At 42.5% G+C, this 24,860-nt stretch overlaps 1 protein-coding gene across 1 annotated transcript; it reads right to left on the bottom strand.

The window, feature by feature from the left end:
• Nucleotides 1-83: 83 nt before the first annotated feature.
• On the bottom strand, nucleotides 84-16,160 carry ttc21b (tetratricopeptide repeat domain 21B). Its single transcript, XM_062533986.1, has 29 exons — nucleotides 16,008-16,160; nucleotides 15,463-15,592; nucleotides 15,268-15,378; nucleotides 15,014-15,180; nucleotides 14,334-14,456; nucleotides 13,935-14,092; nucleotides 11,041-11,125; nucleotides 10,515-10,613; nucleotides 9,912-10,104; nucleotides 9,182-9,279; nucleotides 8,142-8,342; nucleotides 7,806-7,935; nucleotides 7,363-7,520; nucleotides 6,814-7,035; nucleotides 6,283-6,521; nucleotides 5,565-5,637; nucleotides 5,200-5,310; nucleotides 4,947-5,085; nucleotides 4,433-4,539; nucleotides 4,014-4,202; nucleotides 3,582-3,692; nucleotides 3,371-3,452; nucleotides 3,062-3,212; nucleotides 2,574-2,735; nucleotides 2,090-2,285; nucleotides 1,172-1,396; nucleotides 809-929; nucleotides 539-606; nucleotides 84-402 (listed from the first exon to the last, which is right to left on the bottom strand). The coding sequence occupies exons 1-29, from the start codon at nucleotides 16,038-16,040 to the stop codon at nucleotides 325-327; spliced, it is 3,960 nt and encodes a 1,319-aa protein (XP_062389970.1). The 5' UTR covers nucleotides 16,041-16,160; the 3' UTR covers nucleotides 84-324.
• Between the last annotated feature and the right edge of the window lie 8,700 nt (nucleotides 16,161-24,860).

The raw sequence follows: 24,860 nt of genomic DNA on the forward strand, positions 1-24,860 counted from the left end.
TTAACCATACAAAATAGGTGATGAACATTGTTAAAAGAAATAAGTGTCACAGTATCCAAGCAAAATGCACATTTGTAGTTTGAAACTTTTAATGATAAAATGCACTGCATCCTTCAGACTGAAGTAAATCATGACTGCAACATTAATTGCACAATCAGTAATACAAACTGGTGTTAAGTCTTCGGCAGGTTCAAACTTTTATACAGTCAATGGGTACAAATAGAAAGAAATCTAATACACATATAAACTCTCTCTCTCACACACACACACACACACACACACACACACACACACACACACACACACACACACAAATTCATAACACTATGATCTTAGAGAAGCTCGGGCCTTGTCCAAAATGTCTTTCCTTATCTTTGGATAATTGGGATGGGCATCCAAGACCTATTAAACATAAACATGATCCTTCTTAGTGAAACATACAGTACCTAAACATATTTATGTTTGATAAAACAATACAATTTTGGACCTATAATTAACACATATTACACAAAAAAAACACTTATGAATCAAAGCGTACCTTATGACACACATCGATTGCATCCACATATCTCTTGGCTTTGAGATAGTTGAAAGCAAGTTTGTAGCCTGAAAGATAAATGAAGGCACACTGAATTACTGCTTAACACAACAACAAATGTAATGTAGATTAACGACATGTGCATAATGTTTTCCAACGTTAGCTATTCAATAAACATGAACTTACTAAATGGCTATACAACTGTATGGCACAAATGACATAGTCATCTACAGTACATCATAGCATTCATTGCTCTTCCACATTACATACCAATTGTTGGGTTGGTCTGATTGCCATATTTCCAGGCCATCTCATAATTCAAGGCCGCATCTCTGAAGGCTTTCTCTTTCTCCATGATGTACCCCATGTACTCATATGCTTTGCAACAGGACTAGAGTGAGAAGATAAACAGCAAACTGTATACAGTCGTCATGTCCAAATTAGAGAGCAAAAGGCTACCAGAATTAACATCAGAATAAACGTTTATTTTAGTCAGCAGAACATGTCTTTTCAAATGACCAAAATACTGTTTAGGCATTCAACTGATAAGGCATTCTACTGAATAAATCCTGGCGTGAAAAAATATACTGATGTTATTGATAGACTGGTGTCATGCTTTGTTTGAACTCTGACCTTATTGTGACGCAAGCATCTTTTCAGCAGCTCGCCGGCCATATCATATTTGCCCGACTGAATATAAATATCAGCCAACAACAGCCAACTCTTCTCAAACTCCTCAGCATCGACGATGTTCCAGTTCATCTTGGCAATGCGTTTTAGCTGGTTACGAGCTCGCGGCGTCTGCTTCAGGATCATGTAGGCCGTGGCCATGGCTAACAATGCAGGGACATGATCTTTCTGGAGAGCAGATAACCAACATACAACATACATGAGAAACCTTGATAAGATTAAAAAAAAAAATACAACAGCTATTCATAAGGGACCTTCAAATAATCTATTTCAGAGTGAAAGTGAATGGTTGGGGTGATTAGAAACTGTTCCAACTCAGACCACACTCTTTCCCTTGCCAATGCTTGTTAAATGTGTCTACGCTAAGGGCACTGTCACATAAAAGCACTCCACATCAGAAGGTCATCTCATGTTCCATATCTCCACAGTGCGTCACAGCAATCTCAAATGCGTGCCGACACATCAATAAGGAAATTCTCAATCTCTCTGTATCACACACACACACACACACACACACACACACAAATCTCTCTGTCTCTCTCTCACACACACACACTGTCACACACTGTCACACACACACACACACACACACACACACACACACACACACACACACACACACACACACACATACACACACAGTATGACAATAGGATGTGAGGCTCTTTTTTCCCCCTCCTCAAGTTCATTTAAGGTGCAGGGCTATTTAAGCATTGATCTTTCGCAAACACCGCATGCAGCCAAAGTCAACCCAAAATCTGTGATAAAGAGCAGCACCTTGGGCAGATCCCATTTACACCCCCCCCGCCCCCCCCCCCCCCAACCCCCCGCCACCTATTGCTGCTGCTGTTGCTTGCTCACCTCGCTGTTTGCGACCTCGGTGAACACGCCCAGGGCCCGCTCCACGTTGGCCGTCTGCTTGGTGGCCAGGAAGCAGTAGTGCTCCAGGATGCGCAGCTGGACGCGGCCCTCGCCCGTCTGCGGCCGCAGCTCCTTCAGCAGCTTCTCGGCCGTCCGCACCGCCAGCTGCTCCGACTCCTGCTTCTCCGTGGAGTTCCTGAGAGAAAAGGGCAAGAAAGAACGACGGGTGAGAAGAAAAGAAGAAGAGTGAGAAGAAAGAGAAAGAGGGGAAAAAAACACACATTCCCTTCAAAGACCTGACATTTCCCATGCCCCTACGCTGTAGTTTTAGGCTCGGATGACAAAAAGCAAACATCAGGCAACAAAAACGGCAGGCAGGCAGCAGGGCCAGAGCTGAGAATTGCAAAGCCACAAGTGAGAAGGTAGCCTAAAACAGCTTGCGCTTTACAAAGAGTGCAAAGTGTGTTTGCATGGGAAAACCCACCCGATGTCACCATCAAGGTTCTCAAACACCTCTCCACCCACGGTTTCATTGTCCGGGTTCAGGCAGATCTCGATCATGTTGTACACAGCATTCTGTCCCCAGTCGTTGTCCTTTCGGGCCTTGTTGAAGTGCCTAAGCCCATCGTTGGGTTCACCTGTGTACCTAATGAATGGAAATTACAGAAGTGTCCTTAAAAACCTGTCGCTTTTTTTATTTGTATTTTGTTCCTAGTTCAAGGACTTTTAAGGAGATCTGTAGACACAAGACATATGCAGACAGAGCAAAGTTTTTAGCAAAGTTCTTACATCTTGTAATGTAGCACTAGAATTCTGGCCCCACCCCTGTTCAATACCATGTGAGGAACATCATATGCTTATAGTCAGATGACACTCTTTGAGTAACTTTGCTTACGGGCCTGTTTACGACCTCTAAAGGTCTTGTTAGAGTCTGCTGCTGAAATCCACAGAAAACGTACACATCAAACTCACCACAGGTAAAGTCCTTTACAGTAGTTAAACCCGGAGTCGAACTTGGCCCTTGGGGAATGCTTCTCAGCCATGTCCAGAAAGCGGGAGACCTCGTCCAGCTTCCCAGCTCGCCTCAGCAGGTCGATCAGACGTGACAGTGTCGGGTAGTTGTCTTGCAGAGAGCACATGCAAAAGAAATTACGGGCCAACCACCAATATTTACAGAGCGTGTTTGAGTTTCTGTCTCCTGTTACAGCATTTCCATGATTTTAAAGGGGGAAATTCAACATGCTCATAAAAAAGGGAAGGGGAACATGACCTATATCATACCAGGCTTGCGCTCGAGAAGCTGCTGAAAGTGGAAAATGGCCTGGTCGTAGTCCTGCTTCCTGAACATCAGGTCCGCCATCATCTACATACAGGAAACCACATCTCCAGTTCATCTCATGGGACGATAAATATACAGCCCTTCCATGTGGAACGTAGGTGTATGCCTATGCCACATGATTACACAAAATGAATGCGGTGATAGAGAACTGACCAGAGTGGCCGACTCGTTGACCTGGTCACTCTTCAGTAACAGACTGCACTGCTGCTGACAGGCCTCCACATCATCCAGTGTCAGGTACAGACGCGCCAGATCCAGCATCACCTGTCAGCCAGAGGGTCAGTTTTCAGGGAATATGACACACTACATGTTTTCATACATCACGTAACCTAGACCTGAGATGGAGAGTTTTGCCCAGACGTACTGTAAGTACAGGGGGAAAAGACAGTGATGTTTTCTGAAGATAAACGGATTTCAAATGGTGTAGTAGTAAGTGTGGACAAACACAGACCACTGTGAGCGGAGAGCAGACAGTGTGTGGGTGAGAGAGAGCGAGAGAGAGAGAGAGAGAGAGAGAGAGAGAGACTGTTGTGTGATCCAGCTGCAGAAAGACACACTGAGAGCTCCTCAGTCGGGCCCACTGACCTTGCTATCGCTCTCACAATAAACAAGGGCTTCTTTGTAGAACTTGACGGCTCGCTCGTAGCCCCTCTGGCTGGAGTAGTGCTTGCCGATCTCGGCGCAGATCTCGGCGGCGAGCTGCTTCTGCTGGGGCACGGCATCCGGCTGCTCCAGCTGCATGCGCTTCAGCACTTTGGCCTGGACGTCTCGCGCCTGGACAAGGACGGAGGCAACGGCAAAAAAAAAGTTCAACTCAACCACAGGGATGTCCGGCATGAGCCGGAGTTCGACCTTCGGCAAACGCCAAGGATAAGTGTGACTCGAGTGGACTCAAGTGAGGCAGGATAGTAACTGGACTGAGAGGGCTTCTTTGTGCGGGGGGAGAGTCAAATTGACTGACAGGGCTCGGATTCCAAAACCAAACCTGAAGTGAGAATACCCACCCTCTGGAGGGACAGCATGGCTTCGTTATTTTTGGCCATCTTGGTCTGGACCTTGGCCAGCAACACCAGATACCGACAATCCTCGGAGAGGGCTGACAGCTCATTTGCTGCATTAGAGACCAAATAAAACACAGAAATCGACTTACTTCAATGCTGCGGAAATCTATATATATTCTTTAGGAGAATCTAATTAGCGAAAGACAGGAAACAACAATTTTAATGAGGTATGAGTTGGAATGCAAAAGCGGGGCCAGTGATGCTGGTAATTAGTGAGTTTAACCTGCTAAAACACTTGTGTTACCAATTTATATACAAAAACAGCACAATTTATCTTCCAAAATTCCATTGAAATGAGACAGTCTCATATCTGAGCTGAAATTCACTCTAAAGAGCACGGCCGTTAACTCTTGGAATCCCACGAATACATCATAACTTTCTAACGCAATCCAAAAGCGAAACATATTATTACAAACACATGTCACAAGACGGTGGTGTCCACGAAGAGCCAACCCACCAGGGTCGTGGGTGAGGGCCTCGTGCAGGACTTTCTCGCAGCCCTCGTACTGCCGCAGCTTCAGCAGGAGCTCCGCCAGATCGTAGCGCAGGAAGTTCTGCTGGCCGCTCCGCAGGGCCGCCTCGTAATAGTTTATGGCCTATAAATCACCAGATAAGCACGTTTTAATTACGTGTCCACACGTTCAATGGCTCGGGCTGGTCAGATGGAGTGTTTCACCGAGCGTGAGTTGAGTTTGGACTACAGTGCAAACCTTTGCGTAATTGTGGGTCTTGACGAGGGCTTTGCCGATCTTGCTGGCCAGGGCCCCGTCTTTAGGGTTCTTTTTCAGGGCCAGCTCGTACACCTCGATGGCCTTCTCTGGCTGCAAGGACAAATTTGGAGTCACATATTTCACAGACTGCGTGAGTCCTCTGAAGCACTATGGAAGCGGAACACATACTGTTTACATTATGCTGCAAATATTTACTCAACAAACTACGTAAACTCCTGGCAGCATGCAATACACAGGTGCCATTTTTGAGTCAGTTCTTGTGTCCACTATTGCATCAGAAATATCAAGATCATAGATGTGATTACCATATCAATCAAAATATCACACCCAAAACTTTGCATTACCTCTTGGATGTCCATATAGGCATCCCCCAGTAAAAGATATGTGTGGGGGCTCGGCGCCTTCTCCACCAATTCTCTGTTTTGAAGAAGATTTAAACGATTAAAAAACACCCACATCGAAACCCTTTAATTGTTATTCCACGTGCATTTTCATGAGCGTGCCGTGCAACATTGCTCAAGTTGACTCTTTTGTCTTGTGGCCTGGTGCGTGGTGCGACTGTACTCGCCCTGCTTGTCAACACAAGCACAAAAGGCAAAGCAAAGGAGGAAACCTGCAGGCTAAGCGATGACAACTAAATAAGCCCACTTCAGGAGGCGCAGAGGCCGCCCGGACAAGTCGCAAATTCCATCGGGCTCTTGTGAAACGGCATGGTGTGGCGGAAGTCCTGCAACAGCGCGGAAACGAACACAAGTGGGCCCAGATGGGCAGAGCTTAATTGGAGGTTGTGTTTCTGCAACACTCCACACACCTCAGTGAGGGGGCCGAGTTAAAAGGCTCACACATTCCAGATATAGTCCGAAAAGAAAAAGAAAAGAGTCCGTAAATATAGGGCTAATTTTGTCACATTATATACTCAAACGTCTTCAAACGTTAAATACAGCGGCTGATGCTACTGTAGACACTAAAGTAATTATGGGACTGTGAATCATGACTCATGATTATGCAGTGCTGAGTTTGTGCTTATTTTTAAGACGCCAAGAGTCGTTTCCTTCCTCTCACCTGTAGCAGCTGACGTAAAGGCGTTTCTCCTTCCTGTGGTTCAGGTAGATGTCGGCCATTTTCTCCTTGGCCTGGATATAGTAGGGCTGCTCGGGCGTGATGTTGCGGAGCATGCTCAGTGCCAGCTCCGTGTCCCCACGCAGCAGGGCCAGGTCGGCGTTGGCGATGGTGACCCTCAGCTCCTCCGGGGTTCCGGTGAACTCGTTGATGGCGTCCTGCATCACTTTGGCCGCTTCATGCTGCGCAGGGACGTTCAGACAAAAATAAACTTCCCATCCAACAGACCACACCACCAATGACCTCCAAGTACTTACAGACTAGAATAACTTCATATTAGCAATTACAGGAAAAATGAAAACACCTACCAACTGAGTTAATGCACATGTTAATTACTAAGTCAAACTTTGTGGCTAAATTGCATAGAGAAACTGCAGTTCATCTGTCTCATAATGTCAGCAATGCATGTGTAGGCCTGAGTTCATAACCCTCATGCCCTTGACCTTTATCTAACCCTGGCTGCTGTTGGCTGACCTGTTCCCCGTTCACCCAGAGGGCCTCGGCCAGCTCCAGGAAGATGGAGACGCAGTCGGCTGGGCCCAGGTCCGTCCTCTTGCCCTTCGCCTTGTGGGAGCCCACCCGACGCACGCCAGGCAGACCCATGGCCATCTGCAGCGTCTTGATGGCCTCCTGCTGCTCTCCCAGCCTCCTCTGCGCCTGGGCCTTGATCAGGTGGTACATCGGGTGTTCACGGATCTAGGAAGGGTGCACAGGTTTATAAGTAAGGTTTAGTGTGACAGAATTAGAATGGCTAGATGCAAGTTAGCTGTCTGGGTGTTGTTATTTAACACTGTATGATTAAAAACAGAGACAGACGGAGAAAGACTAGCTTATGTGTATGGCACAACTATGAAGTGCTGGTTAATTAAAGATTTTAAAGGCATGTTTTAAAATAGACTAATAAAGTGTGTCGTAAGGTCAGTCAAAGAGACCCACAGCTTAGCTTAGTTCACCCTGACAGGCAGCCTGAGAAGATGTTTGAAAAAAAAAAAAAGATCATGCAAGTGAAATGAGTCTCCTCACCTCAAAGTTATGGCTGAGGCAGAGCTCCAGGGACTGGGAGGAGAGCTTGAAGTTGCCCTGCAAGAGGTGGATCTGTGCCATGAGGAGGTGGGCCTCCGCGTGGGAAGGGTTGATCTCCAGACAGTGCTGCAGACTGCTCTGAGCAGCCTCGACGTCACCTGCACAACACCACCATCACTCCACTGAACTACCACAGACAGGCATCTGGGAAAACTCAACACTAGGGCAATGACACCTACATACCAACTGTGGTATAAAAGCAAAGTATGGCTATAGATGCTGAAGTCAGGTGCAAGTAAAGGTCCAATGTATCCCATCACATTAGGATTCAAGCTCTCGAAATGACTTTCCTCCAAACGACTTTTGAAGATACACTGTTAAATACTGTATAGCAACCATACAAGCCACCAACAACTTACTTAGACTTAGAAAATGCTATTCACCTGACAGAAACCTGACTTTGGCCATGAGATAGATGGCCTGGAGGAGGCCAGGGACGATCTTCACCACCGTGTCCAAGACTGAAGCGCAGTGCTGCAGCTGGGGAGCGGGGGGCTGGCCCTGAGCTGGAGGCTGAGGGACAGCAGCACCAGATGGGACAGAGGGGGAATCCATCAACATGGCTGACACAACAGCGATCATTACATACAAAGATGCACAGTGTAAATGTTTCAATTCACGAAAAATATAAAAACATGCTTTGACCATAGACTGTATAAAATGCGTCTGCTTATAGACCAGTAGCTGTGACTGAGGGGGGCGGGGTGGGAGTTGCTGACCTTGGCCGGACACAGTGCCAGGTACTCGGCGGCGATCTCCAGGAGCAGGTCCGGGTTGAGGCGCTGGAAGTACTCGACTCCGAGCGGCAGGCCCTGCAGCGTGGAGAAGTGGGTGTCCACCGCGTCGTTCAGCAGGTTGGTCACCTCGTCCTGCGGCCTCCGCCGCCTCAGAGCCAGCACCGCCCGCAGATACAACAGCTCCTGAGACAAGGGGAGGGGGGGGAGAGCGCATGGAAAAAATGAATGAATGAATAAAGCAAATGAATGAATGAATATGGGAACTAATGAATGACTCATGCTTATTATGTCAAGTATAGTCCTAAGTAAGAAAGAATACATTGCTTTGTTCTATCCAGAAATCAATATTTTTTTTTTCTAGCATATTTTCCATAACCTCAATTCCATTCGTCATTCACTCAATCCTGCCTGATGCCTAATAGCCACACACTTTAATGGAGGGACCCAATGCACAGCTCTATGGAATTGTGCAAGCGAGTGGGTGGATATGACAAAAACATACTTCAAGAGAGGCAGACTGACCTAGAAAGAAATAATAAAAGATTGGCAAAGGGTTCAGCTTTCTGTGACTACCCTCTGCTGTCGTCATAGCGGAACACTCAGCTTACACAAACAATGCGTGTTACTCAGCATAGACCTCTTCATCTCATCCACAGGCTAGAGGCCGCATAGAGCCTCCACTCAGACTTGTTTAGCTAATAGACCAGAATAGATGTCTTATCTCCATTAAAATGAAAAAAAAAAAAAAAAAACGATTGAGACAATCAAGCAATTGCACCTGATCATTTCCCAAAAGAGAGATGACGAAAATCTCCTTTTTTCGAGAAAGCAGTTTAAACTCCCACATGCACACACACACCCATGACCCAAACAAAAATACAGATGTCATGCTCTGATGGATGGTGGGCGTGCTGACTAAGTAAGGAGGGACTCTGACTCTCTCTCTCTCTTTCTCTTTCTCTTTCTCTCTCTCTCTCTCTCTCTCTCTCCCTCCCTCCCTCTCTCCCTCCCTCCCTACTCACCCCTGATTTGCCGATGGACTGCTGGATCTCAGTGAGGAACTCCAGCTGCTGCTCGGCGTCGTCCAGATGGTTCTCCAGGAGCTGACACCTGATGATACCTACAGCGCAGGGGAACACAGAGAGGCTCAGGAGGGGAGAGGGTATGGGTTGGGTTCTCCCTCTTCCTGGAGGTCACTGCTGTGAGCTAGCAGAGTTCGTTTGTTGCTCTTCCTAGCTTAAGAATTGGGCTGACTCGCAAATCCATATGGCTGTTGTAAAGGCCTTAAACAGATTATTTTACTCTAAACCTCCATGGTGTGTAATACTCTTTTGGGGGCATGGTGTTACTTTTCTGTTTTTCATGAAATCAGCTTTGAGTTTGATCCTTGCCTCCCATACAAAAATGGTGCTATCAAACCTTCTCAAAGATTCAATGTCTTGTCATGTCAAAAAAAACAAAAGTCCTTTAAAAATCACATGGCTCCAAAAACCTCTAAAGATCAACATAGAATAGTTGTTACAACATGCTGCTGTCACATGGTTCGAAATACTTCTAAAGGACACTTGAACAGGGTTATAAAGTTAAAGGGTGTTAAAGAAAATCTTTGCCTGAGGGTTGTCAGGGCTCAGTTAAAGGGTTGTTGAGGGAAAACAGACCAACAGTATAGCCCTTTCTTTCAAGGTGTGGGCTGGTGAACGGTAATACCATGTCATGTGTTCTCTAAGATTACAGACCAACAGTTGGCCTTACCCATCAAAGCGGACACACTAGACTCGTCCAGCGTCATGGCTGTCTTGTACCACTTCATGGCCTCCTTCACACGACCCTGCAGGACCATCTGATAGCCCAACTCGGTGGCCAGGTCTGATTCGCCGGACGCACGGGAGAACGCTCGCTCCACCATGGAATGGGTCTGCTGGAGGATCGGCTCCGCTCTTCCACACTGGAGACAAAACAAGCAAATGTGTAGGGGGGGGGGGGGGGGGCACTTTACTTCCTAATAGAATAATCCTATGGGCTTTCTTCACCACAAGTCCAAACAAGTCCAAAAGGTTCTTCTTTTAGAAAGTTTACCAGTTACTATGAGTTACTCACCCAGGTTTATGACTAAACCACATACTTATATATATATATATATATATATATATATATACTGTATATATATATATATATATACCAATACCACGCATATCAAAGTCATCCAAACAAAAACAGCTGGGCTGAGTCCATACAGAATGCTGCAAGCCACAGCTTCAGACAGGGCTGGCGACTGGGCAGTGATTGGGGGCCGGCTATAAAATGTCAACACAGTTATGAGGGGGGTGTCAAGTGACCTAGGCTGTGGAATCCTACCAATCGAGTGAAGGCGAGAGACATCCTGCAGTAAAGCTCTGGGTTGTGAGGCTCCTGGATGTCCAGGTTGTTGACCAGGTTTGAGAGAAGGCTTACGGACTGTGGAGAGGAGAAAGGACATAGAGTGAAAATGTGACGGAGAATACAACTACAATTACAGATCTTTTTTGTCTTTCTTCAGGTTAGCCTTCCCACTCGATGCTAAGTGGTCCCTTGTTCATACTGGAAACTGTTAAGGTTTATGAACTGCTGAAAGAATTCTTGATTGAGCTCATTTGACTCAGATTAGGCCTACAGATGCACATAATCAACAGAGCAGTACAGTATTAAGAGTGATATCAGCATGAAAAAAACCCACATCTAATCATTGCTATGGGAATCTAATCCCATAGAGTGCCGAACTGATGACCAAAACATCTCTTCCAAGATCTGTGTAATGGAAACAAAGTAGTCCCAGAGAGTGTTTTCACACAACGCTTAATCAGCTTGCAGGAGTGTATGCGCCTGGGGCTGGTGGAGGTCATACCTCACTGATGTCCCCCTCTCGGCACAGCGAATGAAGTGCCAGCATTCTCAGGGCCTCAAGGTTGTTTTTGTCCCTTTGCAAAAGCCTGTAATTGGCAAAGACACAAGCAGGGAAGCCGTGGAGACCAAATGTTAAAAGGGTGTCAGTGAGATAGTCAAAATGAGTAACAAAAAACAAGGCAGTCTATATGGGTGTGTGAATGCTGGGAGCAGTAAAGCTAAAGAGTTCAACTGATTTGCAGAGGTGCTACAGATGAAGCGGATTATTCATCTGTCTATCCAAGCTGTCCAATCATGTTTTTGATCAGATAATCACAGATCTCTGAAAGCAATGGACTACTGTACTGTATGGATATCATTACACAGAGACTCCTACACCATGGAGATTAGAGGGGAGAGTAAACAACCCAGTGTTGCCAGATAGGAACACCCTTCCTACATCTATCCAGCCATCTTCTCATTCATTCGTTTGTTCATTCGTTCATTCATTCGTTCATTCATTCATTCATTCATTCATTCATTCATTCATTCATTCATTCATTCATTCATTCATTCATTCATTCATTCATTCATTCATTCATTCATCCATCCATCCATCCATCCATCCATCCATCCATCCATCCATCCATCCATTCATTCATTCATTCATTTCTTGCTCAGGTACTGAGAAAGAGCTTAGAGGCTGATCATACAGTGGATCCACCTGATCCGTCCTCTTTTTCCTCTCTCCAGCTAGCAGTGTACAACGCAGTGCATCTTGGGATACGCGTGACTCCGGTGCTGAGACTCAAAGGCTCTTTATGCCGGCCGGCCCTGGCCAGCGTCCAGCTCGGAGAGCTTTGAGGAACAATGGCTCAGTCAGTCCACCCAAGCTCTGTGGCTCTGCAGTTGATATTCATTTGCACTTGAATGATGCCTCACTTGCAAAGGTCTGACTGTGTGTTTGCCTTTGTGATCACTCCCAAACACACACAAATGCACTTTTTATCCTCCTGTTTAACACGGAGCAATACGCAAAGGTTGTCATCTAATGGGGATTTAAGATAAAAAAAAAAAGAGAGATAAAACTAGAAATGCTAAACGTGCACCCATCTGTCAGACTGTCTGAATCTTCAGCCATAACTGGTCTGAGTGGCGCTGAGAGATGAGAGGCAGCCGATGCCAGTGATGAGATCATTTGGAATGGATTGGTCACAAGTCGCGCTCAGAAGCGTTCCATCAGTATGGTAATCCCACTCTATGTGCACTGACAGATTGACTTGATGAGATGGGTGTGTACTGATTTGATGCCCTATCTGACTTCCATTTCCAGTGACTGCCATCACCCTACCAAGACAAGACAGGACAGTAGCAAACAAAAACATAAAATATTTGTAAAAACTTAACACAACTTGAAATCCTCCACAGTCACAGAACAGTGTGAGGAGTTAACTTTACTGCCAAGGACTCAAGGCCCATTCAGAAGAGACGGACAACACAGGCATGACACACAACATGCACTAAAAAGATCAAGATAAACAGATAAAGAGAAGACAGGAGAGGACAGAAAAGGAGCCTTTTTAAATGTACTGTAGTCCATAAGGTATACCATGGAGTACCATATGCTTTAAAGAGGCTAATTTTGATGCCATCTGAAATGTTCTTACCAACATGTTAGAACATAATATAATAATAATAATAATAATAATATAATTTAATTGACATTGTTTTTTTATTATTGCTCATAATTCCATAGTTATTGTTAATATAATTGATTGAATGACTTGTTTATTTACTATTCTCCTATTTAGTCATTGTTTATTTTCATTAGCTTTGCTTATATTGATACTGTTTACTGTTTGTGTTGCTATTCTCTTTAGTCGACACTAGTCTGATCAACTGCTAAATTTAATTATTGTATTGTTTTTGTTTGTATGTCGCCTTGGACAAAGGCGTCTGCTAAGCAACCATAACCATAACCATAACCACAACCATAACCATACTATGTGACACTTCCAGTAAATATTATCATCGTCATCAGATAACTGATCTGGAATGCAGTGACCCAGATATTTTGTTTTGTGACAGACACTCATCACTTGTCCTGATAAGTAGAAGTCTGGAAAACAAATATCTTTGTCCCCTTTTGTCCTACATATCAAGACAGCACTCTTGTTGGCATTATACAGCAAATCATATTTCACCCCATACTAAGAGCAGATATTCCATAGCTGCTGAAAACCAGCACTGCTGGGAGAGAGAATGGAGAGATCATCAGCGTACATAAAATGATTTACCAAGGTGTTACCAATCATACAGCCAGTTTTGCAGCTTGCCAATTGGTTGGATAACTCATCCATGTACAAGTGGAAAACTGAGAGTGGCACCCCCTGGCATACCCCATTACTCTAGTTGGCATGCCAATAAGCCAGGATTCTTATAATGCTGTCAGGGGCAGCCTTTGGCTTAGTTTTCCCAAATAGCTTATGGTAATGGACTCAGTCAAAGGCCTTAGAGGCATCAATAAACCCAATTAGCACAGATGAGTTCTGCCTTATGCACACCTGCGTTGTCTCCTTCAAGGCATAGACACACAAGTCAGTGCCAAGCTTAACTTTGAAGCCAAATTGATTGAATATAAACATAATTGAATATAATTTCCTTTTTATACATTTCATAATTATGAAACAGCAAGAAGATTTCACGTAAGATGTAATGTAGATGTAATAAACAGAAATTGTGTATGAGCAATGATAACATTCTTGCACTGGTCATGTGTGGTATGACGTGCCACTCTGCTGAGACCATTCATTCATGAGATGTGATGTAACACGTGAGGAGTTTAAAAAGACTTGGCTAACAATGACTCCTTAAGTCTGTATCTTCTTATGGTGAAAGTGTCACTAAGTGCAGTACCTCTGAGCTTCATCGACAGTCTGCTCCCAATTCTGAAGGGTCAGAAACAGCTGCATCTTCTTGATGAAGGCTGGAAGGAACCCGGGGTAGCTCACAATGATATGGCTCACCATCTCTAAGGCTCCTGAGTAATTTTGGCGAAACTCATAGTACTGAACCTGCAGAGAAATACAAATGCACTGCTGAAGGACAAACAATGTCTACATCAACGTCTACATCAAATAATTTTAAGGGGAAAATGTGTCCAACCAGGCACATGAGGAGAGCCCAACCAACTCTGCATTTCATGACTCCTCTGTGGTCAGGGAAGACAATTCAGCAAATACTTCCAGTATCACTTCTATCTTGCTCATATAAAACGGTTTAAAAAAAGCAATAGACTCTGTGCTTGCGGCCCACCTTTCCCATCAGAGCCAGAATACTGCCACTCTCCTTCAGGCCCTCGTCAAAGTACTTCCCAGATTTCTTGGCATAAGCCTCCTTATTGGATGTGAGGTCTATCCATCCTTTCAGGATAATTCCCTGGAAACATACATTGACATAAATCACATGATAATAGAAAGGGAAAATAAGTGCACACCACAATATCTAATTTACATGTATCAATTTGGCAGAGGCTTTTATCCAAATCGACTTATTTCAATAACATTTAAGCTATTGACTTTTAAGCATTTGTCAATACTAGTACTGGAGGATAGGAGTGCCTACAGATTAAGTGCTAGTCAAGTATGGTAGGAGGAGAAGTGGTAGAAGAGAGGTAGAGAAGAAAGTGAAGAGGAAGGAGGTAGAGGAGGGAGGAGAGGGAAGGAAGTGCGTAGGTGTGTGAGGGTGTCAGAAGCGCTGGGAGAGGAAGTGTTCTTGGAGGAGTTGTGTCCTCAAGAGTTTATTGTTTATTCATTATCCATAAAATAGTAACAAACCAAAGCCCTCTCTGTAAGTAATTATGCTTGCAAAATGTCAGTAGGCCTAGCTGGCTTATTATTGTGATAGTTACTAATCACTACTATTCTCCTAAGCACCATGCACTTAACTGTATGAGATACAGGGGGTTAGGTTATACACTATTTCGGCAGACTTACCTCTTTAGAACCATTGGAGATCTTTATCATTCTATCAACATATTCTCTTGCCTTATCATTCCTGCCCAAAAGCCAGAGGAACATGGCTGCATAGTACAAGCCCTTTGGGCTTGCACTCTTGCGATCCTCCTTAACTCTTGTGTCATACTCCTGGATGACATCTTGATCTGATAACATAGAACACCCCAAAATATGGATTTATCAGTGACAATGCAAACAATCTCAAAAACAGTCAGAGCCGAAAGAGCGCCTACCTGGGTTTGGTTTCTTCTTGTGTGCGTACACAAGTGCCATGAAGGAGCAGAGAGATACATCGCGTTTGTCACTTGTCTGCTCAAATTCCTGGATGGCATCTTGGACTTGGTCTACAATAAAGAATATGTTCCTGTGTACTGTACCACAGTAATCAAAATGGTGCTGATTGTTAGACGTTTTACCTTAAAACTTACCTTGCAAAAGCAAGCCATAGGCATGGAAAAACCCAAAGATGAGATTACTGCTAAACTTCCTCTGAGCTTCAGCTGCAATGCCAATGACACTGTTTGAATACTTTTCCTGGCAATAATACAGAATTGAAGCCTGGAAAGCACAAGCAACCAGCAGACAATAAGACACAGCGCAGCGCTATGGAAAACAAACCTGCATGGCCAGACAAGGAAGGCTATCTCAAGGTATCATAGGCATCAGCTGTCTTTCACATAACAGTGTTAATGATACGTTAGTAAAGAATCAGGCAGGCCTAAAAGTAAAACTGCTAAGCTATCTATCGATTTGCTCAAGAAGATGATGCAGTGGGACACTATTTCGTCTCTCTAGTCAAATCATCCCTGACGCATTGATAATGTGCGCATGCAATATGTGGGAATAATGGACAGCCTGTAACGATGTATTTCTAAAAGTCTACGATTATGAAGTTGCGTGAGTATGTGTGTAGCTTCATACAAGATTAATCAGATGGTGGTGGTAAAGCTTCCAGTCGGCACCTCCTACTTACCAAGGCTGTTTCTTCGTCTTGTATATCTGCCATGGTTACGAAAAATATAGGCCTACTGGTATCATACTTCGAAACAATGTAACATAATTGTTGGATGTGCAACAAGAGCTACACTAATGTTTTTGCGCCATCTTGACCGCGACAGAGCGTCTTAGCAACCAAACAACCGACGCCATTTCTGTGAGGTCAAAAGGAAGTGATGTGAGTTGAGGTTTAAACTTACTTTTTACGCTAGATGGCGCTTTCGCCTTGCGCTGGGCTCTGACTGAGCTGCGCGTATCGTGTGGAAGCATTTTGCACCTAGTTTTTTCTACATCATGTAGCCTAGGGTCTACTGAGCCATCTGTACGAAAACTTGTATTAGATAACGGATAGAAACTGGGATATCAGCCTAGGCTACATTTTACTGGTAGTGGTAGGCCTTTGAACACTTAAAAGGAAGGCCAGAGCTTATCTGATATGAAAAGGTTTCTGACCATGAATACCAATTGTTTCTCCATCTTCAAGGAGGTCCCTCAAACTTCTTTAACATTGTCTTCCAGAATACATAACTTCTTTTTAGACATAACCATAAACTGTGTAGGCCCTGCCCATAGGATATAAATAAAATGTCACAGCAACAGCCTTTGGCCACGTATTCTTTTCATGACTGGTAGCCTACAGTCGGCTATAACTTAAGCTGCAAGTACATTCTGTGAAACATTCTGCTGTAAAACATTTGTCAAATATTGAAATTATGTTAATCATGCAGAATAATTGTGTTAATTGTGTAGACAAAACATGCCAAAAAGTAGGGGCCACAGTGGAAACTCACCATTTCCATAGCATGTAAAACTGGGGTTTAGGTGCTTTGAATGGATGGAAATGATCTGAGTCAGATTCTGTGGTTTGGAGCACATCTGAAACTCTAAGATAGGATCCATCAGAATACATTTGGTGGTCAGTTGGTAGTCACACAATCTGCCCTGTAAGCAGACATTGCGCACAATAGAGTTCATTCAGAGAAGCTGGATCAATGTTATTTTTCTAAAATTCACCGCAAAGCTTCCTCAATTTACAAAACGTTTTTATATATATGCCAAAATCTGTCATTATACATTCAGATGTGTTATGCGTTGTTGGTACTAGGCTCTTTGTTTACAGTTTTCCTGTGTTATACTGGCTGAGTGGTCACCATAATTGCAGCATCATATTGCATGTATCGCGATAAAATCTGCTGATTTGAAACAAACCTCCCAGAAGTACAGTAGGTAAGTAACACAGCATACAAATGAGGGGAAAACGGTTTGAAAATGATGAAACCTGAGCTTTGAGTAACTTGGAATGGCACTGAAGAGTTTTGCAAATGGTTAGTGTCCCGCTGTAGGCCCAGGGATTGTGTCCCAAGGGAGACCTTACACGCCTTGTCAGATACAGTTTCACACAGGCCCTGGCATATAATCATTACTCTCTGCAGCAGTCATCAATGGGAGAGTAAATCAGGTTGGTATTGAGCCCTGCACATCAGCTATGGTGGCCCTGGTCCGGCTGGTTCCCAAGCACACAGTAGACAGACAGCAGATATCTGACTCCACATCTGCCCGAGAGACACTGTTTTCATTTGATCTGCCACTCAGCTCTGTTGAACTGAGGTTTCTGAATGCCACTGAGATTAAAAGTGATATTTTCCACAAAAATTACCCTTGGTGAATGTGTGTCAAACTTGAAAACATACATTTCAGACAACTGATAGTCGGTAAATGTAATGTATGCCACTCAGATAACGTAGTATTAAGACACTCCATGAGCGTAAACCTTATGCATAATGTCAAGTAGCAGATTTCAATCTCTACTAAAGGCAGTTAAGGTTGGTTTTAGTGTGAAATTGCATTTCCTTGGTACTTGTGTTTCTGTTTTATTTTGCTAATTGAAATCTTCTTCCCTACACCCCGTAATAAAAACTGCCTTGTTCTTTTCGATGCCATTAGATGGGCTAGATATTGTGGACCTGAGTAGTCAGTTGTCTGATGTGGATGACTGTGGTGCACAGCCAGAGCTGTCTCCTCTGCAGTCATAAATGCATCATTACAGCTAGAGAGGTTTGTGTCAGATTTATGGTGTATTTCTGAACCACAGTGCTGTAGTCTTCTGCTTAAAAGTGTAGAGGTTAAGAGGAACTTTAAAAACGTTTTAAAATTCTTTAGAATTGTTCATGCTTGGCGAGCTTGAGATTAGCCCATTATACTGTAACAGCTCCCATCTACAGTAACCGTTTGTAGGACTCTTTATTAATTTAATATGCAACCAGTGGTGCATTTGGTATCGACAAACTTTCCTTTATGCTGTCAATGTAGTTTTAATAAGTGATATGAATATCTCATGAGTAGTTGAATGACTGTATAGATTTCATTTTCAAATATCTATCCTTGAGCATGTCTTGTTTCTTGTCAAGTGCTTGGGATCTTAAGACCAGTTAGATCATGGTATCTTTCACAATAATCAGATTTGGATTCATTGCTACACATTCTAGCTAGTAAGTTAGTTTAGACTAAATTTTGGAGACACGTGAAGGTAGAGGAGAGCTTGCAGAACAACCGAAGTTCTGCAGGAAACAAAATTAAAGAGCAAGCCTGTCAAATACACACAGAGCAGTGATGTCATGTTGCCAAGCAACAAGAGGGGGAGAATCTGCAACCTCATTGCACATTTCAATGGCAGAATGAGACAGGACCACCCTGCATTCAGTCCTGCCTACAGCGTAGGGAACACCAGATCATCAGAAGGAGACATCGCTGCCACGGTTGTCCACTTCCTTGGCCATATGAAAACACTAAGGAATAGAGGCCATTGGGGGCTGTAGGTGGTCAGATGCGTCCATTTGTTTGTGCTTTAGCTGAGAGCATATTGATTTTCCCCTGACTGGCACTTTAGTATTGCTGTGTGTCAGTGAGAGATGGAGTACCAGCATTTTAAGCTGGAAAATGTTGGCAGAAATATCAAATTACTCGTTCAAAGGATGTCTCATGAGCAGCACCGTTAGAACAAACCTACACAAAAAGCTACAGAGTTTGTTTCTTGAGTTTCAGCCTTTTTTGATGGTTGGTGGCTTTGTACAAAATGTTTGGTAGCTCTTAGATCATATACTCAATAAACACAGCATAACAGGTCAATGGCCTATTTGTCCACATGGCTTAAGAAGATAATGACTTTCATATTACTGCAAATCTCTCCCAGTGAACTATTCTCTAGATGATTAGGCTACAGGTTCCATGATAAATCTAAAGGATGGAAAAAGGATAATTGTGTTGGTTCTGTCTGAGAACAAATGGAACAAACCACAGTTAAAAGCAAGACCTGTAGCCCTCTTCAATAATTCATCAAAAGCTTCACACACACTCACACACAATGTTTATAGGCTCTAACCACACGTTCTGCTCAGAGGCCGTAGACAAGAGATATATTTCCTATCTAAAGTCTAAAGATATGAAACCTTCCCCCTTGTAGTGACTTATGATTGCTTAAATCGACTCCTTATATTTTTGAGGATGCATAGTATGTTTTTAACAGTGCATGAGATGGATGACACAAGGGTGTATCTTGAATGCCCATTTATTAAATCATGCAGTGATGAAGCATTTGCTGTAAAGTGCTCATTACAAACCCTGACAAATGGACATGCTCAGGAATTGGCGGCCTCTCCGGATGTGAAGTGGGACTAATGCTGATTGTGGTTGAGCTGAAATGAGCAGAGAAACATTCATTACAACGGGGAACTGGAAAAAAGCCCTGGGCCCTAATGCTTTTGTAATTATGTGTGGTTAGCCACTTGAGATAGGACCTCCTACCTATTTTTCCTAGAAAGACATGTTGTTTACAAAGAGGAGACTAATCTTTTTTTTTTTTATTGTAGAGCTATTGAAAGTCTAAAGCCAGCTACAAAGTGTATGTCTTCTGTTGTGCATATTGATATATATCCACTATCTGTGACAACTCCTGGGCCCACTCCAGCAGGTGCAGCTCCAAGGTCCTCATCACCCACTTACTAATGGGATGATTTCCTTTGGTTTTTCATTGTCATCCTTAAGAAACAGCACCTGAACTCTGGGACTTCCTATTGGTTGTAGTAATCACATGTTTGTATATTTAAATTCTTTGGTTTCACCGTGCTACACAGCACTAAGCCCTGTCCTTTGTTCCCTTCTCTAAACAGTTTGGACTGTAGCTTGTTGCATACTGTTGGCTTTAAGACTGCTACAAGTTTGCTGGTTGACTGGTGTGACCTCAAGAATAAAAATTTGTTACACTATCATTGCCATTCATGATCAAATTTGCCATGTGACATATTCGATGGTATGTTTGGATTACTACATACCAATCTTACACAAAAAAAACTATCAAAATCGAATTTAAAAATGTAATTAAAATCTATAAACACTTATTCAGTCATTCAAAAAGTATAAAACTATAATGCCTATAGTGAAATATTCATAGACTACTTTCCTTTCAGTGGTTTCAACATCACTTCTCTGATAGAACATCATTAAGACTACAAAATGGTGTTCCACAAGGCTCAATTTTGGACCCGTAACTGTTTTCATTCTACATTGATGATATATGTGCTTCGTTTGAGCTTTGCAAACTTCAGTTCTATACAGATTATACAAATCTTTATGCCATATGCCATCTGTAGAGCATGCCGTGTCAAATGTAAACTGCATTTGATTGTGTGCAGAAATCCTTGGGAATTATCAAATGAGTTCTAAATAAATCAAAGACTAAATGAACTAGATCCAGTCTGATCTTAATGCCATAACTGTTTGTTTCCTGAATGAGACCAAAATTGAGCTAGATGACAAATTATAACTTAAACACAAATACTTGATCTCAGAGATGGTGAAAATGAAACTGGGTGCACTAAGGATTATGCTTGTCTCTGGAAAATAGACAAATAGCAAAAAACATGACCCTGGCTTGGTAGCCTGGCAAGCCAAACTCTACAGAAATGTATAGTCTGGGGTCGGACCATTCACAGAGCTGAAGCCTGTGGGTGGGATGAACAGTTGTCTTTCAAACTGCCTCTGCACGTAATAGGCCAGCATTTGTGACCAATCGTAGCCGGTCGGCAAAGCGGCAAAAACATCCTTCTTTAAAACGAATGACTTGAGTGCTTCTTTCTGCTCAACCTTCAAAGAAAAGCCCAAGTCTAACTCTTCCAAAGCCGATTCAAACGAGCGCGCTTCGTTAGCCTCATCCATCTTTTGTTTTTCTCTATGGTTGTTGAACACGGTCTCACACCCAACTCGTCGATCGAGGACGCATGGTCCAGCCCCCTGGCGTCAATCGGAAGCCGAAGGTGAGCTAAGGCAGGCTCAAGGACTCCATACACAGATAGAGCGTTCTGATTGGCTAGGCTGGCCTGGAGCCTAGAGCAGGCTTGGCCTCAATGGTGCGACCCTAGAGGCCTAGACCATCCCGCTAGGCAAAAATATTTTTGGCCACTAGGGTGCGTCTAGATTTCTAGGCTACTGGCTTGGTGCATCCTATCGCACAACAACCTCCTAGCATGTCATTTCCACCTCAAAACACCAACTTTCATATATTAAAACTGGCAACGTCCTGGCAAGATCCTTGATTAGTTTATGGGTTTTGTTGCTGGAGAATGATTGTGACATCACGTGCAAAGTATGAATTAACAAGAACACAAGGCATTTTCCATCCAACTGTCTCTCATCCATCCATTTTAAACCATTAATTACCTTTGCCAAGGAGGTCATGTTTTCATCAGGGTTTGTTTGTTTGTTTGGTATAAGATCTCTCAAAAAGCTAGATGGATTTTTACTACATTTTCAGGAAAGGTCTGAAATGACCCAAGGAAAAAAAAAACACTACATTTTAATGATCTAGATCACCGTCTGGATCCAGGAGGCGGGGTTTTTTGTCTGTTTGTCTGTTAGCAAGATAACTCTAAAAGTTATGGTTGGATTTCGATGATGGTTGCTACGATATGTACCCTAGCAAACATCTTAATTAGCCTGCCAACAACCTAGCAACTAACATGATTACCCAAGCAACCATCATAACAACAGCTTGCTTTAGCATTGCAACAACCATGTCTATGCAAAACCATCGTAACTATCTCTATATTTTCTGTTTTAACACTGTCTGAAATGTTCATACGACATGATATGTTTTGCATTTTCATGCACTGGTAATTCCTTGGTATTGCATTTATAGTTACATTCACTATGTCTATGCCATATAGATATAGCCTACTACAGGTGAACAATTTTCCTATTAAAAGTTGGTTTACTATCAAATTGGCTTCGTAAATGTAAAAATCTTGCAGAGTGTACCTTTAATGAATTACTGTATATTCTACTTTTCTATTTCATGTTATTGTGTTATTTGTTATTTGATTATTGTTGTAGTAGCCTATGATTATGAACTCAGGGCATTGCTGTATTTGGAATCTTCCCTGAATAAACAATGATTGTCGTTGTTGTTGTTGTTGATGATGATGATGATGATGATGATGATCACGCCTGTCTTTTACCAGTTTCAAATCAAGGAAGCAGTTAAGATAAAGAATCCAACATGATTCAGAGTGATACATAGTACAACATCTCAACTCTCATCACTGTCATTTGTATTGATACAGAAAAGAACCTACATTCTATATGAAATTCAGACTACATCAAGACTGTTATGACTAGTGGCAAGTGGTATTTGGGGAGGGTTAGATACAGAGTGTATAGGATACCAATATTATGTTACAGCTTCAACAAAAAAAACTATAATATAGAAATCCTTAGTTTTTAACAAAAATATCATCTGTATAACTGTATACGATACTGTTTCAGCAATGTGTTAGCCATGGTCTGTAATTTGAGTAAGCTTTTCAGATATGTTTTATTTTAAAGCATTTGCAAAGCAAACCACCGTTTGATTGAAACAGTGTTTGAGTCCATGTGAGGAGATTGATGTGACTGCCATGTCTCGCCTCAGCATTTGTGAGACTAGGGCTATGCAAAGCAGCATGGCTGGCAAAGACTGCTGATGGCACCGAAAGATCATGTTCCATTCGCACGCTCATCTGCGGAGCCATTTCCTGTTGACTGTCCACTACGCTGGCCCAACATGCAGATGTGTGACCCTGGTTGGTGAATGAGTTGTACACTCATTAACACAACGATATTAATAATAATAATTATAATAATACTAATTTATTTAGTCTTTCACATGATTTGTACAGTTTCAAGCACATGCAAATATGATGGCTCCTTGCCCATTCAGTGAGATTCAATGCAATTCAACTTTTCATAGGCTGAAAACAAGCCACAATGTTGTCATTAAGTTTGTTTGACATGGACTTTCATATGTCGCTGGCCTATTGCGTAAGGCATTATGCCGGAAGTGATTTCTTTTCACATTGTCTACCACTCTAGAAGCAGCATGGAACAGCTCAAATTAATTTAATACATCATCATCATCATTACATGCAACAGACCACTGTTGGTAAAAATAACTGTTCTAAAGAGTGATGAATTCAACTCTGTCGAGAAGGAATAAAAACAGTTGCACAGACAGACCTGAGGTACATGGCATCTTTATTCTTTTGGCTTTAAAAAACACAGTGTCTTGTGCATGCAGCCCCCTTATTACCTACAAGCATAATGCATACATTATAGTGTCTGTGCAACCAAAATATTCATTATTTGTAAGTATATCACATGCATAGGCTATGTCATGTGTTTTAGGCATATAAATTATACACAGATAATGAATGCTTTTATTGCATGCATATCAAATCAGTGTGACCTTTTTATATTTAGGAGTGGAATTGCAACACTTATCAGACACACGTCATGTGGGCTCTGCAGAGAGATTATGGGAAAAAGGAAAATCGTGACAAGATGAAAAAGTACACATATAAAAATGTAAACAAAAACGCAATTGTCCATGAAGGATGTGTTAAATTCCATGCATTCCATGCAATGCCACAATCATAACCTGCCATGCTCACTCTAGACCTGCCCTGGACATAATTATTTATCCTGGTCTAAGCTTGCCATCGACAATCTATGTCAATAATAATAATAATAATAATAATAATAATAATAATAATGTACACATCACCTTTGGAGGACCACTTGAGGAAGTAGCTGAATGAAACCTGCTGTTTAGACTGTGATGCTGACTGTGCAAATATATCTTCAAATAAAAATGTACAAAGTAAATTAAAACAAATATATAATGAGTAACAAGTATATTACATTATTACTACAAGAAAGAGGAACAGAGTGAAACTTCCAACAGAATTTGAAATGCATTTGCATACAGATAGAAGACAATATCATACATTATGCACATTAAATTATATATATATGTATATATTGCATAACATATGTAGTAAAGTTGAACCATATAAACATAATACATATTACAAATTGTACAGTATAGCAAGAAATGCATATATAAATATTTTATGCTTAAATGTATATATCTACAATCAAAAACTCTTAAATGTGAGAGCAACATACAGACAAAGCTACACATATTGTTTCCTTTTCATTTATCTCTTTAAAATTGCACTTTGCAACAGCAGTTTTGGACCAGAAGCCTTCTTGCTGATGGAAGGTATGACCATACTTCAGAGAATTTCCAGCTTCCTCTGGGAAAATAACACATGCTTACAATGCACAATGAATGTCGGTGATGATTCTCAAGATCTGGTGCTCTATAGACGGGAAAATGGGTGTAAAAATGTGACTACTATTGGCACTACCAAAAATAACACCTTTTCTACCAGTTAACCAAAGGAAACACAAGATTATAATAGGCTGCCTCATGGTGGAATGTAGTTAAGAAATGTTT

The sequence above is a fragment of the Sardina pilchardus genome, chromosome 4 (assembly GCF_963854185.1).
Source record: "Sardina pilchardus chromosome 4, fSarPil1.1, whole genome shotgun sequence".
NCBI classification, from domain to species: Eukaryota; Metazoa; Chordata; class Actinopteri; order Clupeiformes; family Clupeidae; genus Sardina; species Sardina pilchardus.